The sequence below is a fragment of the Trichoderma harzianum genome (genome assembly GCF_003025095.1).
Source record: "Trichoderma harzianum CBS 226.95 unplaced genomic scaffold M431scaffold_17, whole genome shotgun sequence".
In the NCBI taxonomy this organism is placed as follows: Eukaryota; Fungi; Ascomycota; class Sordariomycetes; order Hypocreales; family Hypocreaceae; genus Trichoderma; species Trichoderma harzianum.
This window is the reverse complement of record NW_020209265.1, coordinates 152,401-174,671: the sequence shown is the minus strand read 5'-3', so window position 1 is coordinate 174,671 and position 22,271 is coordinate 152,401. Positions and strand designations below refer to the sequence as shown.

The following is a 22,271-nucleotide window of genomic DNA, read 5'->3' as shown; positions in this document are numbered from 1 at the left end:
TGAAGTTTTGAAACAGCATCAACAACAGTAGTTCAAGACATCAACACATCTGATCATCTTATCTTTCCATAACAACCTTCACAACTTACACAACAACTCAATAAATCAACAATGGCTATCCCAGAGACCTTCAAAGCCTACCGCCGCACCACCGGCGCCCACCCCCTAACCATCGTCCCAACCACCGAAACCACCCCCAAGAACCTCGGCCCCAAGGATGTCCTCATCAAAATCCACTCCGTCTCCCTCAACTACCGCGACGTCGCCATGCTCAGCGGCGTGTACCCGGCCAACGTCGTAGAGAAGGGCATCCCGGCCTCTGACGCCGCCGCCGAAGTCGCCGCCGTCGGGTCGGCCGTGCAAAAGTTCAAGGTCGGGGACCGCGTCTCGCCCAACTTTTTCGTAAATTTCCTCACGGGCGAGGAGGAGGAGCCGGTGCAGGGTTTGGGAGGAGATGTTGACGGTGTTTTGGCTGAGTATAGGGTTTTTGACGAGAATCTTCTTGTGGGACTGCCGGAGTATCTATCTTGGGATGAGGTGAGGCGTCAATTTGTTTGCCAGTTTATTTGTTATTGATTCAAGTGGCTTGGCTAACTGGATTGTATGCAGGCATCTACCATCGCTTGTGCTGGTGTTACTGCATGGTCTAGTGTTGATGGGTTGAAGAATCTGTCGCCAGAGAAGGACTATGCCCTTCTGGAAGGTAAAGCTTTGCTCACCAGTACTGCTAATATCCCTATTACGTATCATCGTATTGACCAAATGCTCTTTCAATAGGCACTGGCGGTGTCAGCATCTTTTCCCTCCTCCTCCTCGTCGACGCCGGCATCAAGACCATCATCACCTCATCCTCGGACGCCAAACTCGCCCAGCTCAAGAAATTGAGCCCCCTCGTCATCGGCATCAACTACAAGACCACCACCGACATTGCCGCAGAGGTCCAGCGCATCACCAACGGCAGGGGAGCCAAGATTGTTCTCAACAACATTGGCCCAGCATCCATTCCATCAAACATTGATTCTCTTGCCACGTATGGTTCAGTCAAGATTGTGGGCTTCCTCGGAGGATTCACCGGGGATTGGAATCCAAGTAAAATCCTCCAACTCTTGTGGAAGCGTGCCAATCTCCAGTAAGTTTTGCCATTTGACAATATATATAAAGAGATGACAAGTCTTGATGGTTCATGGCTAATATGAGTATAGGGGTATTGCTGTCGGCTCGAAGCGCGATTTCGAGGAATTGAATGCTCATTTGGAGAAGCGAAAGATTAGCCTTGCGCCGCTGCTGGATCGTGTGTTTACCCTTGATGAGACCAAGGAGGCTTTTGACCACATGATTGCTGGCCGCCACGTTGGAAAGATTATCATCAAGGTGGCTGAGTAGATGTACCGTCATGCAGCTTGATAAATGTGTTTTTGTGTTTTTGAGAAGCACGAATGCTCCAGATTGAATAGATTGAATAGACTTTGTTTTTGGAACCCACTCATGAGATCGGCAGTCATCTTATACAATCACATATCGAGCATAGAAAAACGACCAAAGGCCGGAGTGTCCATTATCATTTTGACTAACAAAGGATATACTAATATATAGATTTATACAATACGGACGTTAGTTGATTGATACTGCCATTGTTGGCATGACGGGTGATTGACGTGCCGATTGATTGTTGCGGTTTGAGGAAGTCGGATGTGGTAGTCCGTCACCTAACCTAACACTGAAAATATAAGGAGCCAGGTTGTCAAAATTTTCAGATAAAGAACTATATGCAATTTGAAGAGGTTCTCGTTATTCAGCCATCATTACCGTCAGTGTCTCTTACTGATAACATCTCCGTCACAGCCACCACCGCCTTGCGATATTCCGCCGGCTCAGCCGCTACGAGGATCTCATGCATATCACAGGTGACCAAACGACTAGACGGAAATCTTTCGAGAAAGATTTGGCAAGATATTGCGGTTGTATTCGGGAGGACTGGCTCCATATCAGAGACGAGGATACGTTGATAGTGAATATGTACAGAGCCTGTCACAAGATCAACGGATATCAAGATGCGCCGCAAAGGAAGGCCACAAAGGTGCTGCTTCTGCAGGAAAAGGACATTTGGCGGCGCAGAATGAATTGGAAAGTTCGGTGAGTTCTACGCCGCAGCGCATATAACGGACTTGAAGCTGCCGGCTCTCGAGGAGGTGTGGTGCAAAGGAAGAGTGATGTTGGGCTGCATGTATGTGGCGGTCTATGTTGCGGGGGAGAATCCGGAGAAGGGCTCCGCCCTTGATCAACTCCGCACGATTATTGCAGCTTACCAATTCGTGGGGAGCTACGTGACCGAGTTACAGAGACAAAAAGATCCTCATAATTGGCGGGCTGCAAGTGTGCGAGGCCGAGCGCCAAGTGAGGATGCCATTCGGCGATTATGCCATTCGGCGATTCGGCCACGAGCGGCCCGAATGATCAACATCCTGATGTGAGAAGTCAAACATGTCAACTTGACTCATTTCGAGTGAACACGTGGACTCATGACCTGGAATCACACTCTCCGGCTGGATTCTAGACTCCAGACTCATGAGTGTGCAGCGAGCGAAGGGGGGCAGTCGGCGACATGAGTGAGTCCGAGGTGCATGAACATAGGTGGAGAGCTTCAAGTTGGGTGGCTATGCATACGACGCAATACGCAGAGGGGCAAAGAGCTGAGATTGGGTGCAAGAAATGTCTGTCTTTGGGCACCCTTCACAGATGTGTTGCGGAAATCATGGCTTCACTTGCCGGTAGAGTTCGTAGAGGGAGTGGTCGGTTGGAGTGGAGGTAGAGTCGACCGTCTGAGCCCGGAGCAGCAAAGACAACTACTAGAGAAAGCCATCGTAGATACAGATTTGCGACAGCATTCAGAGAACTGGTAGCAACATCGACTGCGCCTGGGACCTAGCAATCCAGTGCACCGCTCTGCGCAATAACAACGGTGGCGAACACCTCTAGGTAAACGCGCGCGAGCTAGTCGTGAGGCATTTCAACGCATCGCAAGAGCAAGAAGGACGAAGAGTTGCTCCGGATCCAGACATCAACGGAGATTGTCCGGTATGTGTCGGTGACGGCCTCATTTAGAGGATTGGTTGGTGGGAACTGGCGTGCTTTCAACGCTGCGTCTGGAGAGCTCTCTTGCAGCACAGCTTTGGACTGGACGAGCCTGCCGACATGTCTCGATGAGGGAATCTTTCCATAGTATAAGTTGCAAAATGAGAAGAAGAAAAAGGTGTGGAAATATTTCGCCTTCTACCATCGCCAGCTGCTTCTAGCAACCACATCCAAAAAGCATTGCTGGGCGGCAACGACGTCATCGTGGCCAATTCTGCGGCTGTATGTAGGGCTATCGAGCTCCGGTGGATCACCCGGCATCACATGATGGTTCCTGGCAGCTGCTTTAATTCAAATCAAGAGTCATGCAGGGCACCTGTTTTTTCTGCTAGCTAGAGCTGCTCGAGGGGAAAAGGAGGACACGAGACAGGGACTCTGCATTAGCGAGGCGTGCGGCGGCGGGATCATCGATCGGGGACCCGGTGATCCGGCTCGGCAGGCTGAGCGGGAGCCAAATCGAGTAACAGGGCCAAAAGCCGGTAATTCCAGGGTTCAATGTTGATTAAGCAGGGGAAAGAGCTTGTGTAATACCGGTAACTACAGTAGGGCTAACTTTGTAAATGGTAAATAGCCATCTGGTAATAATCTGGTAATAACCGGCCAACTTTGCTGAACCGAGGCAATGTAAAAAGCCTACACACTTCTCGTAACAACTGGCATTAACAATTGGACACAGAGGCTTAGTTAATCACACTGGAATGTGTCAACTTTTTCATCTGCTTACCCCAATTCCATCTCGGGGAAATGCAGGGGCCCGACAGCGCCCGACAATTCTCCGCCACTCGTCATCGCCCACTAGCCACGTTGCTACGCCCCAGCCATTAGCCACCAGCCCTACGGCAGAACATCGGGACAAGTATTCCATAGCTGAGGCGGTGCATTCTGTGGCGCAGCTGTCTCTCCGGCGCTCGGGCATCGAGCCCAAAGGAGGGGCCGTCGATGGCGCTAGTCCAAAGACGGTATGAAAAGGGGGGTAGGCAGAGGCCGCCGTGACGTATTACCAAGCACCTGCCGAAGGTGCCCGAATCACCGACAGGGGAGGAGCAGCAGGTCGCACTTGCCGCATCGCTGGAGCGCATCGCATTCGTATTGCACTGTGGGAAGTGGCCATGAGTAATGAGTAATCCCGAGCTGGCAGCTTCTGTGCTGCTCCTTCCTTTCAACGCCGTTTAATAATTATAGCTAGCACCTTACTGTAACTTTCTTTCCTCGCGATTATACGCGTAAATACGGAGTTTCTTATGCTAGCACCAATATTGGTATACGTACGCATCCCTCTTGCCTTATTAAACGGCCCTAGCACGGCTAAATATATATAGCGACGCCTCTGCCTGTCGCATCTCCGGGGGGCATCACCTGTTAGATTTGTCATCAGCAATCTCTCCCTTAAAACAACTCAATAAAGACAAAGGAAATATATATAGGTGCCGCCAGGTGTTTGTAAATATTTATTACGCTTGACGTCACAAACTTAAAGCTTTATTTCCATCCTGCTTTCAACCTAATACAACCTAATACAGGCACGACGGCACTCAACAACATGACTGATGTCGCATTGCCTCCAAACAACCACCCGACTCTAGATCACGACAACAACATCGACAGCAATAACAATAACGACGCAGCTTCACAGCAACAGAAGCAGATGCCGTCATCAACAAACAGCCACATCGACAACAATGAAGCGATCGGCGCAGAAGCCACCGGCGACATGCAAGTAGACGCGGCCCCGTCAGCACCGTCAGCGTCAGCGCCGGACATGGAGACGGACCAGGAGCATCACGACGAAATCAACAGTGACAGCGAGGGTGAGAGTGAGAATGCCGCCGATCGGGAGACTGTCAGCATCACCGTGTCGCATCGAGGCCACAAGTTTCCCTTTGAGATCGAGGCCGATCTCACCGTCACCGACTTGTTCCACGAGATCGAGAATGTTCTAGAGATTCCTTTTGAGAACATCAAGGTCATGGTACCCAAGGGCCCCTTCCTCAAGGCGCCCTTCAAGGATCCCGAGTATCAGGTCAAGAACCTCGCTGGAAAGACTGTCACCGTCATGGGCTCGACCTCTGCCGATGTTCAGGCCGTCCAGGCCATGTGCCAGAAGCTCAGCAAGATGAAGGCGGCACGGGAAGCCCAGCGCTCCAAGGCAAAGGCTAAAGGTCCGGCTCGGCGTCGCGGACTGCAAGCTGCAGAAGACTCCAAATACACTTTCTTGCAGGTTCGACCGCTCTCCGGATTACCGCATCCCGAGCGCAGCCTCAAACTATTGAACCGGCTTAAAGAGGACCCGGGTATCAGAGCAGCTATGCGAAAGCACAAGTTTACCGTCGCTCTTCTGACGGAGATGGAGCCGCTGGCGCACACGGAAACAACACACGAAGGAACATCGCGCATTTTGGGTCTCAACCGCAACCAGGGTGAGGTGATTGAGCTGCGACTACGAACTGACGCCCATGACGGCTATCGTGACTACAAGACGATCCGCAAGACACTCTGTCACGAGCTCACTCACAACGTTCATGGCCCTCATGACCGACAGTTTTGGGATCTTTGCCACCAAATTGAGCGCGAGGTAGACGCTGCCGACTGGAAGTCTAACGGCCGGACAATCGGCGAGACATCACGATATCACATCTCAGGCCAGGACGAAGAGGATGTTCACGAGGACGACGGCGGCTGGACTGGTGGCGAGTTTGTCCTAGGCGGTAACAAACTGAGCAGCGCAGGACTCAGTCGACGAGAGATTTTGGCGCAGGCGGCGCTGGACAGACAAAGGAAGGAAGAGGTTGAGGAGTGTAATGCGGAGAAAGGCTGGCGGCCGTGCCAGAGACCGCAGCCGAACAATGACCGCAATTTGTGAGGTCAAAAAGGAAGGGTGAAGAAGCATTTGCATCAGTTGGCGTTATAATGGCAGTGGGGATCAAAGCAGTTGCTTTGGATTTATTATTTGTCACTTGGGAGCGTGTTGGAACGGGGCATTGCCCCGAGTTGTGAATTTAGACGGAATCATTGCGCTGCGGATGAAGACTGAGGAGATTACTTGCTCATCATATCATATCATATTGTTTACATAGGTACTATTATCAGGTACTACATCAATCTCGATCAAATCATCTCATTAGTTTACACTCACATAGACTTGAAGTGACTCAATATTCGTGCGTCTCCTCAATACGGCAGAGGATCCAAATCCAATCCGTCAACCGTCAGCTTGAATGCGTCATTTCTTGAGTAGCTTCCCGCCGCATCCAGATCGAGTCTGCCGCGGATGCAGTCACGCAGGTCAATGTCGGCGAAAATGATGCCATCTTCGTCTTCCCACTGCGGACCAGCAAGGACATCGCCAAAGGGAGAGACGATGGAAGAGCCTCCGCGAGAGAGGAAGTGCGGAGCTTTGGGAGCGGCTGCGGGCTGAGTAGTTTGGTTTTGTTGCTGAACTGGTTCGTCTTCTTGTACTTTGGGGAGTTGATAATTCTGAAGCTGCTGCATCCTCTGCTGCTCATCTGACTTTCGTGACTGCTCTTCTCCCTGCTTCTCGCCGTTATCCGCCGGACAAGACAGAACAATCTCGTTGCCATCCTCGTCAAACACGCTCTTCCTTCGTCCGTGCCTCACTTTGGGCGGCGGCACCGCAAACTCGAAGCCATCGTCCGCAACGACGGCGGAGCTGCTCTTCCGGCCGCTCCGCCTCGAGCCCCCGGTCACCGGGACGACATCCCGGTCTCCCGCGTCGGCGGAGTCCGGCTCGCCCCGGACGCACATGTTGCTGCTGACGACGAAGCAGCGGCCCTCGATGCCGATTGTGCGCATGAGGCTGAGCCAGCCTTCGCGGCCGTCGGCGGTGGGGGCGAGGTAGAGGTTGATGTTTTGGGCGTAGAGACTCTGGCGGAGGAGGGGCATGTAGTTTTCCCAGCAGATTGCGGCGGCGAGGTTGATGCGTTGGCCGCGGATGAAGGTCGTGACGGCGCGGAGAGTTGATGGATGGCCCTGGGCCCACATGAGACGCTCGGTGCCCGTCTTATAAGATGCATATTAGCCGGATGGACTTATATAAAGACGTAGTATCGTGATGGAGTTGAGTTGAGTTGAGAGCTTACCGGCATCACCTTGCGACGCTTGCCTATGATGCCCTCCTTCGGACACACATAAACCGCCGCACAATACAAGCTGCCACCCGCCTTCTCAATGCACCCTGTCACAAAAAAGACACCCGTATCGCGCGCAATCCTTTCCAATTCCTCTCGCGAGCCATCACCTCGACCGCTCCCGCCGAGCTCATAGCCAGGCAACTCCCTCCTCACCCACTTCACGCCCGCGCCGGCACTTCCATCGCCAACGGTGTCGCCGAGATCGATTGCCTTGTCAAAGTATTGGGCGAAGGATTCCCGGCCCTCGGCGGTTCGACTGCCGACGACGCAGCCAAAGGATGTGCCGCGCGGGTAGCCGCCGATGAAGGCTTCTGGCAGGACGAGGATGTCGATGCGCTGGGCGGCGGCGCGGGAGACGATGTCGTGGAGGTGGGCGAGGGTGAGGGGGGTTGTGGCCTGGGTATTGGGCGAGGCTGTTCCCACACGGATGGCCATGGTTTGAAGAGGGGGATGTATATCACAGGAGGAGGGGATTCTTGGATGGAGATGATGTTGAAAGGTTGGATAAACTACAAGACACAAGACACAATAATGGGAAAATGAGGAGATGTATGCAACAGCTTGCTTGTGCCCGCACTTCTTTTCTCCAAACAGAAACAAGACTTTAAGCTTTGCGCCATGTAAGCTCAGCTCATCGACATCATCCTTAGTAACCCAACTACCGCCTTTTGCCGCTTCCAGCTGTTTTTGCTCTCCTCACTTATTTCCATTCTGGGATCGTCATGGTACCATTCCCTTGCCTCCTTTGGGAAATGTCGCCCGAGCATCTCGAGACTTTTACGTACTTGTTTTACTCCACCGTTAGTATGTAAAATAAAAGAAATTGAGAAAATTTGTATCAAAGAGTGAATTTGAGTGTTTTAAAAGATCCCGAAGTCGGCCGATGAGTTGCGTGCGGCATGTGCGGCATAATTCATGGTTTGGATGTTTGCGGCTTGGTGGAGGGGTTTGAGTCTAGATGCTTGGCGACTGGGCGGAGGAAGTGGATTGCATAACATTAGCGTTGAATGGAGTTTGTTAATGTCTTTTCATGCTGATCATAATACCAGCTCGTGATAGACAACCTCATTCTAATACAGTTGCCAATCACCTGAAACCAGTATTACCATGACTCTAAGTATTTTCAACTAGTTCCGTGCCTCATCGTCGAAGTAGCCAAGTGTTTATCAATTGATAAATTATCAGTTAAAGGCCCTCATCTGAAAGCTTTATAACAATTGGGGGGCCTGATGCACGCTCAATTGCAAATTTTGATCCAGAGACAATCGCGTCTCTTGGCCGATATTCCGGCAATATCCATAGCAGTTTCTCACGATTCCTCATGATCCAAGCACCATCGGGACTGATGTAATACTCGGTCAAATAGTCCTTACATTTCTTGAACTCCTGTGATTTGACGGCCGTGCTGAAATCAAAGTTGATGAAGCTTGTGTCCAGTAACCAGGTCGACGTATATGCGTGTTTAAACGCCCTCAAACAGGTACCTGTTGCCACATCCCAAAACGCCCCTCGCCAATCACTAACAGCTGCAAGCCGCTTTCCATTTGGGGAGAAAGCTAACCTAATACGCCATTTGAATTGATCTTGGCATTCACGAGGAATACTCAAATGCAACTTCTCAGTGTAAAAGCTTCTTTTGTCCCCATCGCCACAGCGTGTCCAAGCAAATTGCTCACCATCACAAGATATAGCCACCCGAGCAAGGCCCTGCGAATGTATTCGTCCTTGCTTCAGCTCTTTCAGCAGTCGGCCTGTGCGAGACTCCCAAACCTCAGCCGTCCCATTCTTCAGGCCTATGATGAATCTTTCACCATTTGCCGAGAGGGCTATCGAGAATATAGAGGAAGAACAGCGATTGTGGGAAGGTAAAAAGTTCCCCGACTCCGCGTCCCATATTTCAATACCATATTCATCGTCTAAAACTGCTGCAAAAATGCTACCGTTCGAAGAAACTGCTATTCTGCTGTAAGCTTTTTTAAATGGTTGTGTAATGCATTCTCTTCCAGAATCGTCCAACAACTGGATTCCAGATGTTTCAGCCGATATCGTAGCAAGTCGTTGGCCACCCGTAGCCATTGCGATAGCGTTGGTGCTGAAAGGGGATGCGTTTTTCTCCTCGTGATCTTGTATTGTAGTATCCCATATTTTAACTGTGCAGTCATTGGAAGCTGAAGCAAGCCATGTTCCGTCTAGTGAAAATGATAAGGAGGTGACAGATAGCTGATGTCCTGTACATGCCTGAAGGCGAGAGTGTTTTTCCCAATCCCAGATGATTATGCTTCCTCCTAAAAGGCCAATTCCTAACAAGCGACTATCTTGTGAAAATGTCAATGAAGTGATAGGAGCGATTTCACTTAAAAACTGCAAGCACGTAGCCGATGAAACGTCCCAGATCATAGCATCTCCGTGGTCTTGCGCAGATGCAAAATACCGATTATCTTGTGAGAAACATGCTTCCAATCCCGACAAGTAAGATATGACTCCTTCTAACGTTTTGGCCAAACGGGCGGTTTTGGAATTCATGTTAAGAACCCTTATTTCGCCTTGAATTGCATATGCGACCCATTGACCGTCAGGCGACAGAATCGTCGGTACGTTGTGAAACGGAAGATTGGTTTCTTCCTCGCACTCATGTCCCAATTGTAATTTGAGAACGTTGCGCAGTCCAGCACCCGCCAAAAGAAGTCTTTGCTCGTCCTCAAAGACCACGGAACCCGGGGAATGCCAAGAATCTCGCTGAACGAATTGCATCAAATCTAAGGTTTGTAAACAAACATCTCGACGTATGTCCCACACAGAGAGGCTTCCAGCTGCCATGCAAGCAAGCCTACCGGCTTTGGAAAACGCCATCGCTATGCCCCCACGTTTCCATTGACCATGCATAGAGAAGGTCTGCAGGCAAGTACCAGCTATAGGATCCCATACTTTGATTATGTTACCTTCATCTGCAGATGCTAAGATACCATCGGGAGAAAAATTAACACAGCCAATCGATTTAACGTGGCCTTCAAATGTTTGTAAACATGGACTCCACTGGGAATCAACATTTGATATATGAGAGATCCATTTAGCGCGATATGCGTCAAATCTTTCTCGGACTAGGCTTTTAGATGGAGAAAATGTTAAAACGGAGCTATAGAGTTGCAATGGTGCAACATCAATGACGTGTCGGAAAGAGAGAATAAGTCGTTCAGCATCTTCTAAAAATGCCTTGACTTGTACTCCATCGGAAGGCTGTTTCAGTCAGCATATGCTAGCGGAATGAGACTTGGGGTACTCACATGTACGGCAACTTTCAGCTCTTTGACCAGTGACGCGCTTTCTGAAGTTCTTCCCAGAAAACTCATTGCTTCAAGCCAGTGGAGGAGATGGGATAGTAGGAATAAATGCGAATCATCGCCATCTTTAACGCTCGATTCACTCCTTTTGACGTGGAAAATCCAAAATCGGCATGCGTATTGCACTTCTTGCGGTATAGATTCATTGACAGTTTCATCTGCAACCTCACTTCGATGCGTTCCAGGTGTTTTCAATTTGCACATGTTTTCCCGCAACGAACCACATAAGAGCTGGCGGCAGCGAGATGCCAACATAGTCTGGACTCTTGTATGATCAATTTTCAGCTTCTTTTTAGTTCCAGACCCGGAGAGAAAATCTCTGAAGGATTCATGAAACAATGTGATGGGTGACTGATCGTCTTGTTTCTCTGGAACTACGAGGACTGATTCAAAAAGCTGCAGTTCTTCGCGAATTTCTGCCTCAGACAGCTTGAGAAGCTCGGCTAGACATCTGACTGTTACAGCATCCGCTAGAAAAATGATTGAACCAATAATCTTTTGAAAATTTGCTTCTGCTCTATCACGGCATTGACGATCGAGGCCGCTGAATCTCCGATCTATGATGAAGCCATATAACTTGTTGAGGTCACCGAAAATTTGAGTTTCCAATATGTAACGAAGGCGGCCCTGCGGCCCTCCTGGCACATTCTTTTGTTTGATAAAACGAGTGGAAAAAGCAGCAAACTCAAATAACGGACAGGCTCGTTCTGTAAGTTTCATGAGATTTTTTACATCAGAGGGATTGGACCATAGGCCACCCACTGGAAGCGGATCAAGAAGGCCATCGATCTTTTCCAACTCAGCCCGCAAGTAACGCTCAATGTCTTGCTTGATAGTCGCTGATGTGGCTTTTTCAAGCTCCTTCTTCTCACATATTTCCTCAGAGATGCTATTAAAACTAGATTGCGAGTGATGATCAAAGCGGCTAGTCAGAAAACACTTGACTAGAAGTTGAGTGGAGTGACCATCTTGTGATTGCGTGAGTTGCTGAACCAGGCCAGTTAGATCTTCGCTAGAATCACATTCGTCGTGAGCGTCAACGATAATGATTATAACCTTAGACTTATTGCGTTCTTGCTTCTGCAAAGGTTCCTGAATAAATTTCTTGAATTGAATCCTTGGGTCTTGTTCAGGAAGCGATGGGTCTGACTCTAAAGCGTCTTGGATAGCTTTAGCGAAGCTAGGCCATTGCCTCACAATCTGAGCTACCAGAGTCGTAAAAAATCGCTTGAGTTTAGCCCGATCACCTTCGCCTCTTTTGAAGAAAAAATTGGCAGCGATGCGGTTCTGTCTGGCCATCCTGCTGACTATAGTGCGTGCAATGGTAGATTTCCCCGTGCCGGCTTTGCCTTGAAGCCAGTAGAGATATTTTTGCGGCGAAGTATTGCCATCGAGCCAGTCGCAAATATCTTTCAGTATCTCTTCTCTTGTCTGAGGGAGGCACTCTGAGTGACGTCTTCCGTATTCGTCGAGTCCAGGGTGAAACTCTGCATCAGCGGCGGTAACGGATGCCAAACGGTCGAGGACAGCTTGTTGAAGCGTATTAATTTTAGGAGGAGCAGTACTGCGGTTTTTAGTCGAACGTAACATTTTCCTCTGGTTATTGCACTTACGGGCGTATCCTGTGTAGTTGTGTTGTGAGCACTTTGTACAGAGGATCTTCTGAGTTGAGACACTTATTTAGTCCAGAGTGGTCTTTGTCGACCTTGAATACTTCCATAAAATTAGTACCGAATGTTGCCGAAGCTAATGGGACAATCTGCAATGCATCAGATATTTGCAAAAAAAATAATTCAGTAAATAGACTAACCAAGCCTGCGTAAAGCCAATTCAGCAAATATGTGGGCTTCTGTTCGCAGATTGAAACAATTTTAGTCTTCTTATCCAGGTCTTGGTATTTTGTTTCTAAACAACTTTGGAATGCTATACTCAAATTCACAAGCATTTCACCATTGCTTCGAAGTAAGAGTAGCAAGCCGGTGTTTGAGCCTAAGAAGCCAGTCAAGTAGGCGAGTGTGGCTCCAAGGCCAGCGATTGGGCTGCCTAAATGAGGCGTACCCAAGAAGATGATACCGCATGTGTCCTCTACTATGCGTTGAGTATCTTCTAAATCGCTAGAGAGTGCCTATGGAAGATCATAAGAAACTGAAACGTATAAATTGCCATGCAAAAGAGGACAGTATCATGGGCGATCAACATACCTCTTTAATGACAATTCCGCCAAAGCTATGTCCTACGAAGATTAAAGGCAGGCGCTAAATATTGTGTTAGCGGTTATCATAATAGATTTCATTGTTCAGTCCTTACAGGATGAGCCTTTCTGTGTTCAATGAGGGATTCTATGAGACGAAGTCCAATGTCTCGAGCCGACTCAAAGCAAGCGTCAACAAGCCAGTCCGAATTGTACGCAAAATGGAGAATTCGCGCATCGGAAAATCTCTCGTCTTTCATGAGTAAATCTTTGAGCAAATGAACGGTTTTTTTATTTTCGCTGACTCTGGACTTTGAGCTGGGTCTGCAAGTCCAGGTGTGCTCAGGGCTGGCCCCAAGGCCATGTACAGCAATGATCCTAGACAGTGAGCTATTGCGCACCAAATTAATGGAGAGATGTGGCATACTCATATTTGATAAGGTCATTATTAGACTCATCGGAGAGGATCTGAAGGCCCACTGAGCGGCCATCTCGTCTTCGAATCTTTGCGTAGAGGCGGTACAGCAGGGAGGTTAACAAAGGCAGCAGGAAAAGAAACGTCGTGATAGCTTCTCGCGAAGTTAGCATGCGTGGTATAGGAACCCACTGCATGATAGACCAGTTCATCATTGAGGCCAACAAATTGCGGGTGTATATAATTACAGGAAGTCGTGAGTGTGTCGAGTAAGATGTGTCGAGTCCAAGGTCAGATAGAAACTGTGATAATGGGCTGTGCAGGGTTAGATTTCTCAGCAGCAGAGACCTGGATAATAAGAGCTACATATCTCATAGAGTTTGGGCACTAATTACGGGCGGCAAAGTGCATCCCAGGGGCCAATGAGATCTTACATCGGGAGACGCGCAAAAGAGGCTCATGGGCGTTTTATTACGACGAGACAGAAGCACCGCGACGTAGTTCACACAGGCAGAGTTTAGTATTACCTATGATAAGCCCCTCACGGCGCCTAACTGACTATGATTATTGGTTACGATTCGTAACACCTTGATCAGGCTGAGCCATGCATCCTGCAGGAAGACGCGGTAGGGTGTGCAGTACCTCAGCATCGCCAATCACAATTAAGCGGGGAAACAATAAGACAAATTTAAAGACTGTATCGAAAGTTTCCATTTAATAAAAGGCCTTGGGAGTCCGACATAAATGACATGGCCGACTTGGTGGCCATCAAGAGATGGTGGCTGTAAGTCGTTTGGGGGTTGAAAGTGAAGTGGCTTGACTAAAGGCTTTATAATAAATAATAGTGTGACCCGATTCCAACAACTGGATCTGATCCGCTACACCAGCGCTAAAGCGCAGGTTTACATCTTCCGTAGTATAGTGGTCAGTATGCAAGCTTGTCACGCTTGAGACCCGGGTTCAATTCCCGGCGGGAGAGACCGCCAGCAGTTCCAAACTGTGAACTCTTTTTTTGCCTGTTTGATGATTCCCATCTGCGAGAATAAATAGTAATGATGGGTGATACGAGAGTTCAAAAACTCTTGCGATACCTGTTGCTATGGACGGCGTTGTACTTTTTGCAGTCATGTCCACTCATGATTCGTCCGAATACATGCATCACCACTCATTGATATCATTAATTACATCTCAATGCCGTTTCTTCAGCATCACCTTTTTCTCGTCCTACTTGCCACCGGCGCAGGCTCAAATGCATCGTCATCCGAAATCTCATCATCGCTAATCTCAACTGCTTTGTCCTGCGTCGCTCCCTGTGAGAAACTGAGCTTCGTCTGCTTAGTCTTTGCCGCAGCAGCTCCCCTTGTAGCCGCTTTCTTCGCCGGCGCAGGTTTGCTAGCAGCAGCCGTGCTCTTCGCATTCTGGCCACGTCTGGTGGTTCGTGTAGCTGGTTTTGGTGGTGGCGGTGCCACCTCTTCGTCTGATTCCATTATCACGTCTTCCTCCGGTGGCTCCACTTCTTCTTCACTGTCCTCGAAAGCCTTACGACCACGCCGAGCTGGCGCCTTCTTGGTTGCAGGGGCCTTCTTAGCTGGGGCCGCCTTTGCCGTGCGTGTCGTGGCTTTCTTTGTCGCCGCTGGCAGCGGTTGATCCTCATTCTCTTCATATGTCCACGCATCGGGAGCGTCCTCCCAGTTGCCATCAAAATCCGAGTCCCATGAATCCGGCTTGGGCCTCAAAACTCTCTTTCTCTCAGCCTGTGCCGTTTTGCTCACGCTGCCAGCAGTAGCCATCCTTTCCTCCATTCTCTGCTTGTAAAGTTCCATGGCATTATTCAGATCATCATCATCCTGAAGGCCTAGCATTTGTTTAACCTGACCAGACAAGTGCTCCGACACAAAAAGCTCCATCGCATGCTTGTCGTCCTTGGAAACAAATTGATTAACCGCCTCGCCAAAAGGGCCTTGAGGGAGGACCTTGAGGGATTGCTTGGCAAGCAATTGATTGACAAGGTTTTCCACTTTGACCACTTCAGAGCCATCGCCCAGAGATTCGATAAACTCTGTTGGGTCCAGAGCTTCCGTTTTGCCTATCGGGCTGTAAGCACAAAGCCGGAGCGCAACACGGGGAGATGAGAGACTCACGCTGGACCACCTTTTTTCGGTGAAAATACACCACATCATTGGTGTTGGCTACTTTGCCCACAAACCGATTCGAAAAACGTTGTGGATTCTCACATTCAAACTGGCCACCTTCCGGTGCGGTGTACTCGACTTTTAGGCGAATAAGTGGCAATGGCCGATCTTCCAAGACCTCTTCATCCGTCTGAATAGCCTCCCAATCTGCGTTTGCCTCTGCAATCATCTCCTCGACAATCTCCATCAGCCGCAACGTGACCTCATGTCTGTTGTCCTTTTTCTTGTCCAATCCTTTGAACCTTTTTTCTTGGGCGAGAGAGATGTCTCTCGTGACAAACGGCCGGACAGATTTGAGAGGAATCTTGTCAACTTTAAAGTCTTTGTCATTGACACTTACCACGGCAACGTGCTTCTGCACAGCTTCTCCGGGAACTAGCGATGTCGCTACTGATGATCCTGGCTGCATGACATGGAATCCCGTCTCTGGATTTTTTGACGGGTCGATTAAGCACTCGTGTTCGTGTCCCCAGACCACCAAGTCGAGCCAATCCGGAAGCACATTCTCTGGCAAATATGATGTGGCCGTATGGGCATGGTGATTCTGGTGGACAGCAAGCAGATTGAACCACTCGCCTGTTTGGGTGCCGGGACGAAACCACTTGACCTTGTGATCTCTAAACGTTCTGAACATGCGCTCATCACGAACGTTGCTCAACCCATACAAGGCAAGCTTTGTGTCGCCCTTTTGCAGGAGGATTGGCTTTGCCTCAATGTTATCCGCCTCTGCCACTCTGCCGTAGTAGTTGAGAAGGCCAGCTGCCTGCAACAAGTCCAGGGAACAGTAGTTTCCATCTCCGGAAGGATCGTCGTGGTTGCCGTGGATGGAGAAGACGGGAATTGAGATGTTGATATCGGGATCTTCGTAGTTGACATGTGGAAAGGCTCCTTCGAAGACATCGGCGGCGTCTGACAGAAATTCGAGTTGACAAGGTTTCATGCCCAGGCAGTTCTTTCGTAGGGTTCGCATAACCTGGTAGAGGGATTTTCGAGAGGGTTTGTTGTCGTGGAATAGATCGCCGGCGAGCAGCACCATGTCGACCTGCGATGGGTGAGCTTGGAGACAAACAGATGGTTACCGGGCTCAACAAACATCTTCTGTGCGGGCCAGCGTCATGATCTCGTCAAAGGTCCGCCAGCTGTCATCTTTGCGGATGGCATCTCGCTCTTCGTATCCGACATGATTGTCCGTCGCCACCAAGATGCGAATCGTGTCTGCCTCTGCCAGATTGTAAGCGGGGCAGTTTATGAAGCTGCACAGCACAGCTTGATCTCAGCCAGAGCTTACCAGGAAACTCGGGCATATTGTATTGCCAATCGGATATTCCCGGGTAAATAATGTCTGGAATTAGAATTCCATCGATAAACAGGCGAAAAGAAAAGAACAAGGCTGAATTCGAATCCCGTGATGGGCGATGCGGCGTCTGCAGTCTGGAAATTCACGGTGGGAGACGCGATGCTTCCAGGCATTAACGCGACATGATACGAAGTCACGTGCAGCTCTTTAAAGTGTCCCGAGGGCTTAAAGAGGAGCTACCCTAGAGAAGAATGAGAATTCATGAAATTTAACGGGACTGTGCCAAATCAAATAAAGATACCTAGTCATTTCGTTTCCTTTTACAAGACATTCTGTTAAGATTATCCTAAAAAGTGTTGTCACGAATTGTAAGGATGCAACATTTTACGTGGATATGGCAAACTCATGGGAACGCAACAGCCTATAAGCCAACTTTGTACATTTATCGTGTCTGTGACTCTCTACGGAACTCATCTCTAAATCATCCAGCCTAGTATTCTCAATCATCGCTACACATACATAAAAGTATATAGGCCATCTTAGTTATGATACGCAACCGCATCGTCTCCAATCTCTGCAAAAACGGCATCAATCGCATCGACAACTTCCTGAGGAAGAGGTCCCTGCTCAAAAATATCCAAATTCTGCTTCAACTGCTCAATGCTCGAAGCACCAATAATGATTCCATCGCCATACTCGGCGGAAAGAGCACTGTGGTGCGCAGTCCATCTCAGTGCAGCTGCGTGGCCAGAGATGTTGTGCTTGGCAGCGATTTCTCGCACTCGGTCGGTGGCAGCCTCGATGCTTGGCTTGATATACTTTGAGGCATAGAATTTGCCCAGGTAGTGCTGAAGATTGTCAATATCTTGAGATCACAACCCATGTATACATGATGACTTACCGAGGTGTCGTAGCGGCCTCCAGCTTGAACGTTCTTGTGGTTTCCGTTGAAGAGACCCGCAGCGGCAGGACTATTTGCAATTGAGTCAGTCATGGGACAACTTCTTCGGATGAACTGTGATGGCGCGTACCTCCATGCATAAAATGCAATGTTGTGCTTGTGAAGCAAGGGAAACAGTTCCTTTTCTCCCGTTCTAACAACCGGGTTGTACTGTCCCTGATAAACAGTCGGCTTTACAAAACCTCGTTCCTCGGATATCTTGAGAAACTGCTCGACCTCAGCGGCCGTGTAGTTGGACAGTCCAAACCGCTTGAACTTGCCCTCTCGGTAAGCCTTATCCATGGCCTCTGCCGTCTCCTCAAAAGGAACGGTTCGGTTAGGCTGATGCAAGTACATAATGTCAACCTGGGAGACCTTTAACGCCTCTAGAGAATCATCAATGCTCTGAGCAATTTTGTCTCTGGAATGAGCGCCATCTGGACGAGAAACAACTTTAGTGCTGATGATGAATTTATCGCCAACATTTGCTGCACCGAGTCGAGGCTCGCAGGATAGCGGCGCGTGTGGTGAATAACCTCTGGCGGTGTCGATTTGACGATAACCTCTTTCATAAAAGGGTTTGAGAAATTCTTCGACTTCTGCGGGAGAGTCAAACTTGGCCGTTGGATCGATGGACGTGTCGCCAACCTGATAGCACATGTAATTTAACATGTATTTATAGCATTGTGACCGTGGTAGTGACTTACGTTGGCTACTCCCAAGACAATCTCGATTGGTGATTTCGTCATTTTGACAATTGGTTAGTTATAGACCACTTTTGTTGCTGTATTCAACAACTTGACTTTCAATGCCTTTATGAAACCTATCACTTGTGACTTGATTCTGGCTCTTCATTTTCAAAAAGGCCATTCCCATCAATTGACTTATATACATGCCTTTTCACGAGATCCACGCCTTTTGATTATAAATCGACAATTATTCTCTTCGCTTTTTGATTGCCTTGTACATTGGTTCGGTCCAATCGCGTGTTACTCTGGGGAAGTCTTCTTAATGCTGTTCACTAATCATGTACGGAGTACCCACTTGCTAGAAACAACACACGGGCTTTATCGATGCCCCATGGGAGGGAACAGGCTCTACAAATAAATGTAGCTGACAAATGCGGGACTTTGAATGCGGAAACTTCAAAGGCGGAACTTCGATGCGGGTTTGAATGCAGCACCTCGGATGCGGGTCAATGGCGTTATTTGAGCCGATGCAAGTCGCCGGAATGAGGCCATACTCGGACAAGGATGATTATGTAAAGTGTCTTGGACATTCTTATTCGACATGCTTAATTGTTGTCATCAAGTTAAATGGACGCCACCTAAACTTCGTTGCACCAATAGGAGTAGCACCTCAGTTTGGCGATGAATTGAGAGCATCGTTAACCAATGGGGCTGGCACCGAATTTATAAGCGGAAGACCCTTGCCAGCTCGGAGTCAATTAGCTAACATTGCCCAGTTGAACGAGTCTTCACTACGGAGTAGGTGCTTGTATTTCCCCCCTTCTACTTATGAAGGTGAACATCCAGGAACGCCCCCTTGGTTGCGTATTATTTCGCATCATGACTTGAACCGCGGAGTGAGCTTTGAGTCCGATGGCTTACCACACCAAAAGCATCATCCATAAGGAGTATTATCACCAGATACTACGCCGTCAAAGCTGCAATAAATATTGCAATTCCATGTAGCTAGTCTACCACGTCCGTGAGGGATTTTGTGCAAAATGGGATGTAATGAGCAGAGTGAAGGAATACCTGACACTTTTAAATCCTGGGAGAATCGATTACCTTTGAGATAGATGAAATTCCTTATCCGAGGTAAAATAGAGTAGATATCTCATAGTTGTATCTTCTGATGAATTGTCGTTTTGTTGTGGGGTGGCGGGCATGGTGGCGATCATCAAGCTCAAAGTCATCGGCTCTAATTGAACAAACAAGATTGTCGGGTGCCAGTAGAGAAACTGCATGCACTTACTGAACGAGAGAGGAATGCGAGTAAGCATGAGCTGGATCTGGAAGCTGTTTATATATAAATCGTTTAGGCATTAGGATCCACAGGCCATGTACACGTATTTCCTTTTTCATCTCGAGTAGCATGATACCCATGCGTGTAATATAAACCTCATTGCATACAGAATCGGATTTAATCAAGTAATCGCCATTTTAGACCAATGACAATAAATCAAGATATTGTGTGCTTTATCCTCCCCAGCCAAAGCACATGCAAACTTGAAGCGCAATGCAACCCCTCATGATACCGTGTCTCGTTTCATATGATGGCCACAACATCGCATCTTACTTGCATTGGGATCCCGCCCACCCGTGTAACCGAAGGCTGCGACAACGATAGTATTGGCATTAAGTCAATTGCGGAAAGTCAGACGGTAACCCTAGGACCAGCATATACTGGATTGATACATTATTTTCCGGATTCGGCCAATGCATGCAGGATACGAATGGAATATATTGTTCTTGGCCAATCAAATGTAATCCTCGTAGTATTAGCAATGGGGGCACTTATGCGTGATTTCTGAGACCCCGTAAGACTATACGGAACACTTACTGAATACTATCTCTCGGCTCTCCACGTAATGTAGAGGCCATTCATTTCTCCGTGACCAGATCGAGATCACACGTATCGCCCCAATTACGCAAACTGTTGCTCCTCAGCGGATATATATAGATCTGTACTCTGTTGTAACGTTACCGATTTCGTAGGATGCTCGTCCCATATGTGTGCTTTGCATCTTGCATATTGGAGTAAACGTAGCAACGAGATGAGAGGTTCGAGGGGGTGAAAAGTTTGCGCTTCGTATAAGTGGGAGATGTCAAGCAGCAGCCCATCTCAGAGTGGACACTTGGACTACATCTACTACACTGCCACGGAATTATCAAAACAAAAGTAATCATGTATGACGATAAAACAACTTCTCGGTTGGCAAATGTCGCCATACCAGTACAAGTCCAAAAGTCACACCTGCCAAATGGAATTACACACATATCCCCTGACAAGATTGACCATCGCACAGATGAGGAGATCGCCGCTTCCCTGCAGAAACGCCATCTTGTTACCTCGGACAAGAACATATGGGGTTTCTGGCATACGGGCTTTGCGCAGATGAGACCTTGGGCACAACGAAATGTGATTAATTGGGTCCGTCGGTTGGGCCCCGATTGGAATGTTCACATAGTGGATCGAGTCGATGGCTCAGAAACGAACGTCTTTCACTATGCTGAAGAGTCTTTCTTCCCCAAGACGTTTATTGACGGTACCATGGATGGCCACAAAGCTCATATGGGAGACCTGGTTCGTCTACCGCTGCTATGGAAATACGGAGGCGTGTGGATGGACGTTGGCCTCATCCTCTTGCGTCACATTGATGATATCTGTTGGAAGCGAATCGAGGATCCCGACTCGCCTTATGAACTCAGTGCACTGGCTTTGATGCACTTGCCAGACACTTATACTCCGCTCAATGGATTTTTGGCCACAAAACGCAACAACCCTTTCATCAAGAGGTGGCACGATATTTATGTTGCGCTCTGGACTGAGGGAGTCACCAACGCAACGGGCTTCCACAAACATCCATTGCTACGGCATTTGCCTATATTCCGCCCTCAGGTGAATTCACCCGCCTTGAAAAACATAAAAATGGACTACGAGAAATTTTCCGACTATGTAGCTCATTACATGTGTGCCGAGCGTCTTCGAAAGCTCATCGACCCCAACGACGGCTTCAACGGTGCGGAGTGGTATGAGAAGCATATGCTCTTGTTTGATGCCAAAGACGAAATGTTTCAGGTTCAGACTCTCACCGACTGGGATGCACAGCTCCAATTCCGTCTCTTCTTGCTACCGCGTTCCGGAGACGACGCAGTTGTGGACAAGTCGTGGCATGAGGCAGAGGCTCTCGTGACATCTTTGCTGGCAAATACGTCCATGGTGAAGCTTCCCCATGGACCAGGCAACGGTGGATTAAAGATTAACATGCTCGCTGATCTATGGGATGCTGAGGAGAATTCTAACAAAGATAATGTGGAAGGGTCGTTTGCTGCGTATCTGCGGTATGGATCGACTCACTTCGACCAGACGCGAGAGGTGAAGAAGCTTGAGTGGCAGAATCCAGAGGAAGAGATTATTACCATTGGATATTTGGAACCCGTGGAAATGTAAGCACTATCGCTTCCATCGTGTGTGCGGATTTCAATGTTATCCCGATTCGGCAGAGTGGTGGTAACAGGAGTTGTTTTTGAGAGATTGCACAAATAGTTGTAAAGATATAGTACCCGCTGCGTCACATCAATATACTCCAATCATGACTTGGACTCTTGGTTTTATTACATCCTCGGCAATTGTGCTTGCTCACCAATTATAGCCATCTCATATGGTAAGTAATCTAGGCTGGCGTCAATCATGGCAAACAACAAATACGGCACAGAATTATACACATGCGGTCCTTGATTGGAATCTTGAATGTACATCTTTTGCCGCGGCGCCAGATTGATTACAACCATAAAAACAACAGCACGGAATCATGGCTGGCCTATTATTTGCCCCGGCAGCGGTGCGTCCTGCGGGGCCGAGCCTGATTCATATGCGGGGTCAGATAGAA

At 48.6% G+C, this 22,271-nt stretch overlaps 7 protein-coding genes and 1 non-coding gene across 8 annotated transcripts; 4 read left to right on the top strand and 4 right to left on the bottom strand.

Annotated features, from left to right (window-relative positions):
• Positions 1–1,383, top strand: M431DRAFT_524494 (hypothetical protein; the record flags this gene model as incomplete). The annotated part of the gene is made up of 4 exons (XM_024920579.1): positions 1–537; positions 610–703; positions 778–1,129; positions 1,203–1,383. Exons 1-4 carry the CDS (start codon positions 112–114, stop codon positions 1,381–1,383), a joined length of 1,053 nt encoding a protein of 350 aa, XP_024769261.1. The 5' UTR covers positions 1–111.
• A 2,880-nt stretch (positions 1,384–4,263) lies between these two features.
• M431DRAFT_270975 (hypothetical protein) lies at positions 4,264–6,146 on the top strand. Its single transcript, XM_024913946.1, has one exon. It carries the CDS (start codon positions 4,673–4,675, stop codon positions 5,990–5,992), a length of 1,320 nt encoding a protein of 439 aa, XP_024769260.1. The 5' UTR covers positions 4,264–4,672; the 3' UTR covers positions 5,993–6,146.
• Positions 6,147–6,300: 154 nt separating this feature from the next.
• M431DRAFT_500054 (hypothetical protein) lies at positions 6,301–7,715 on the bottom strand (the record flags this gene model as incomplete). Its single annotated transcript, XM_024917880.1, has 3 exons — positions 6,301–6,587; positions 6,687–7,149; positions 7,230–7,715. 3 exons carry the CDS (start codon positions 7,713–7,715, stop codon positions 6,301–6,303), a joined length of 1,236 nt encoding a protein of 411 aa, XP_024769259.1.
• Positions 7,716–8,384: 669 nt separating this feature from the next.
• On the bottom strand, positions 8,385–13,630 carry M431DRAFT_512750 (hypothetical protein). Its single transcript, XM_024919900.1, has 8 exons — positions 13,595–13,630; positions 13,237–13,539; positions 12,926–13,187; positions 12,820–12,873; positions 12,429–12,743; positions 12,232–12,377; positions 10,562–12,182; positions 8,385–10,514 (listed from the first exon to the last, which is right to left on the bottom strand). The coding sequence occupies exons 1-8, from the start codon at positions 13,597–13,599 to the stop codon at positions 8,466–8,468; spliced, it is 4,755 nt and encodes a 1,584-aa protein (XP_024769258.1). The 5' UTR covers positions 13,600–13,630; the 3' UTR covers positions 8,385–8,465.
• A 501-nt stretch (positions 13,631–14,131) lies between these two features.
• Positions 14,132–14,203, top strand: M431DRAFT_t185. The gene has a single exon. It is a non-coding gene; the product is annotated as a tRNA-Asp (tRNA).
• An 18-nt stretch (positions 14,204–14,221) lies between these two features.
• Positions 14,222–16,834, bottom strand: M431DRAFT_153253 (hypothetical protein). Its single transcript, XM_024912876.1, has 4 exons — positions 16,705–16,834; positions 16,510–16,637; positions 15,366–16,458; positions 14,222–15,310 (listed from the first exon to the last, which is right to left on the bottom strand). Exons 1-4 carry the CDS (start codon positions 16,718–16,720, stop codon positions 14,433–14,435), a joined length of 2,115 nt encoding a protein of 704 aa, XP_024769257.1. The 5' UTR covers positions 16,721–16,834; the 3' UTR covers positions 14,222–14,432.
• A 306-nt stretch (positions 16,835–17,140) lies between these two features.
• On the bottom strand, positions 17,141–18,661 carry M431DRAFT_20467 (hypothetical protein). The gene is made up of 4 exons (XM_024913373.1): positions 18,361–18,661; positions 17,745–18,301; positions 17,615–17,684; positions 17,141–17,561 (listed from the first exon to the last, which is right to left on the bottom strand). The coding sequence occupies exons 1-4, from the start codon at positions 18,400–18,402 to the stop codon at positions 17,253–17,255; spliced, it is 978 nt and encodes a 325-aa protein (XP_024769256.1). The 5' UTR covers positions 18,403–18,661; the 3' UTR covers positions 17,141–17,252.
• Positions 18,662–20,566: 1,905 nt separating this feature from the next.
• On the top strand, positions 20,567–21,938 carry M431DRAFT_153247 (hypothetical protein; the record flags this gene model as incomplete). The annotated part of the gene is made up of 2 exons (XM_024912874.1): positions 20,567–20,614; positions 20,672–21,938. The coding sequence occupies 2 exons, from the start codon at positions 20,567–20,569 to the stop codon at positions 21,830–21,832; spliced, it is 1,209 nt and encodes a 402-aa protein (XP_024769255.1). The 3' UTR covers positions 21,833–21,938.
• Positions 21,939–22,271: the final 333 nt, after the last annotated feature.